Source organism: Priapulus caudatus, unplaced genomic scaffold (genome assembly GCF_000485595.1).
Source record: "Priapulus caudatus unplaced genomic scaffold, Priapulus_caudatus-5.0.1 Scaffold723, whole genome shotgun sequence".
Classification (NCBI taxonomy): Eukaryota; Metazoa; Priapulida; class Priapulimorpha; order Priapulimorphida; family Priapulidae; genus Priapulus; species Priapulus caudatus.
In genome coordinates this window covers 25,282-27,288 of record NW_014577784.1, presented here as the reverse complement: position 1 = coordinate 27,288, position 2,007 = coordinate 25,282, and the positions used below count along the sequence as shown (strand labels likewise).

The 2,007-nt window shown below is 41.8% G+C and overlaps 1 protein-coding gene across 1 annotated transcript in view; it reads right to left on the bottom strand.

Moving 5' to 3' along the window:
* LOC106813076 (very-long-chain 3-oxoacyl-CoA reductase-like) overlaps nucleotides 1-2,007 on the bottom strand; it is a gene marked incomplete at its 5' end in the record, with an annotated part of 23,621 nt that overhangs the window by 16,582 nt on the left and 5,032 nt on the right. The window contains 1 exon segment of the mRNA XM_014817126.1: nucleotides 1,035-1,081. Within this exon segment, the coding sequence (XP_014672612.1) occupies nucleotides 1,035-1,081 (47 nt within the window).

The window sequence follows — 2,007 nt, the reverse complement described above, 5'->3', positions numbered from 1 at the left end:
AACAAATGAGAATAGGTGTATATATACATTAAATATATATCTAGGCAGGGTGCGAAATTAACGAAAGTCCGGAGTAAAATTCTCCCTGATTTGACATCTATGCAGGAGTCCGTGTGACTCCCTGAAAATTGCGCCATACCATAATTACCTCCGCGCAACGGAGTTGCAGGGGAGGTAATGCGATCGGTCATGTGTGTGTGTGTGTAGTGTTCGCGCGATCGATTCAGCAGCAGCTCGCCTTAGGGCGTCCAGTCAGCAGCAGCCAGCAGCGAGCCAGCTGTTATACACATACATGTTACACGCTCGCGGAGACGTTGTAACCGCATGAATCTTAAAAATAAGCACATGCGTTATTGTTAATATTTTAAATTTAAACCTCAGACTGCGGACTCCCTCATTTTGCTGCGGACTCCCTATTTTTAAGGGTAGAGAGTCCATTGGACTCCCGTGTTCAAAAGTTAATTTCTACCCCGGTCTAGTGTCTAGGCATTTCATAGCTTTGAATGTAGTAGCAGACTGCATAGCACTCGATGAAAAATGGCAGGTTTAATTTCAAATCTTGATGTGGGACGTGGAGCACAATGACAACTACTCTACTGAATAAAAGAATAATGACCAATGATAACAGTCATCAGGAGTAGCACCAAAACCTGGTGAATGGGGGTGTCTGTAAGCACAGTCACAGAGAACATGCTCAAGTCAAGTGCACCTGCTCGTTTTCGTGTTTTAATTGAATTTCAGTGATCATGTTTGATATCAAATGCTCGTCAAAAAACACTCGTGTGCACCCATCTGCGTTTGTTATTGCATTAGGAATTTTGATGAGCCAATGATGTGCAGAGTTCAGTGGGCATGACCCATCATCGTGACACTGCCATTACGAACATCTTGAACGAGCACTGACCTTTCATATAAGTCATCCATCATGTAATCCACAAAATGCCTGATTGCACTCAGCACTGAGTCAGCAGATGTGCAAATAGGCAGGGATATTTGACAGATACCAGCAGAGATGGCTGATAAACACTCAGTACCTTTTCAGCATAGACCTTTCCGATTCCATCAGTAGCTCCTGTTACCACTGTAAATATATAGATACAACAAAGATTAAACTACAGAACCTCTTTTATTTCATACGTATACACAGGGGTAGAAATTAACTTTGAACAAGGGAGTCAACGAACTCCCTACCCCTCAAAAGAGGAGTCCGCAGCAAAATGTGGGAGTCCGCAGTCTGAGTTCAAAATTAAAGATATTAACAATAACGCATGTGCTTATTTTAAGATTCATGCAGTTGCACGTCTGCATTTTTCTTTGGAAATTAGCTGAAAAAATACAGTAATTCCGCGAGGCCGTGCTCCGGAACGAACTAGTTAGTATGGCAGAATTTTCAGAGAGTCACACGGACTCCTGCATATGTCAAATCAGGGAGTCCGACAGTAAATCAGGGAGTATTTGACTCCGGACTCCCATTAATTTCGCACCCTGTATATACTAGTCCGAGATTCCTCTGACTAACCCACACCAAAACCACCAAAATCGTCGGTGTGGGCATTGGTCAGAGGAATCTCGGACTACCTATATACATAGCCTGCTTCATGACCATGAAGACATGAAAATTCTTAACATTGTTACATATTTCTGGTTCATTTAGAATGATTCTAGATGTGTTAACTGCATAACCATGCTCGCAGGTAGAATATATTCTTTTTTTTAACTACCTAAAACGTCAGTCATATGACCAGTTCAGATTGAAAATTTATGCAAATAAAGAACCATAACTCACAAAATACGTACAACACTTAAAGCCGCACAATGCGCATCCAAACGCTAATTTCTTCAGTACTAGACTAGCAAATACTTCGTGTCATGCATAATCATACTACCTTATGGCAAAATAAACTCTAGTTCCTCCATTTCACTGCGCGTTGTCTTATAAAAGGTATTTTGAAAAACCTCCGATGCTGTTGACAGTTCCCCAATCTCCCAAGAACCGTTGCAGCGTGC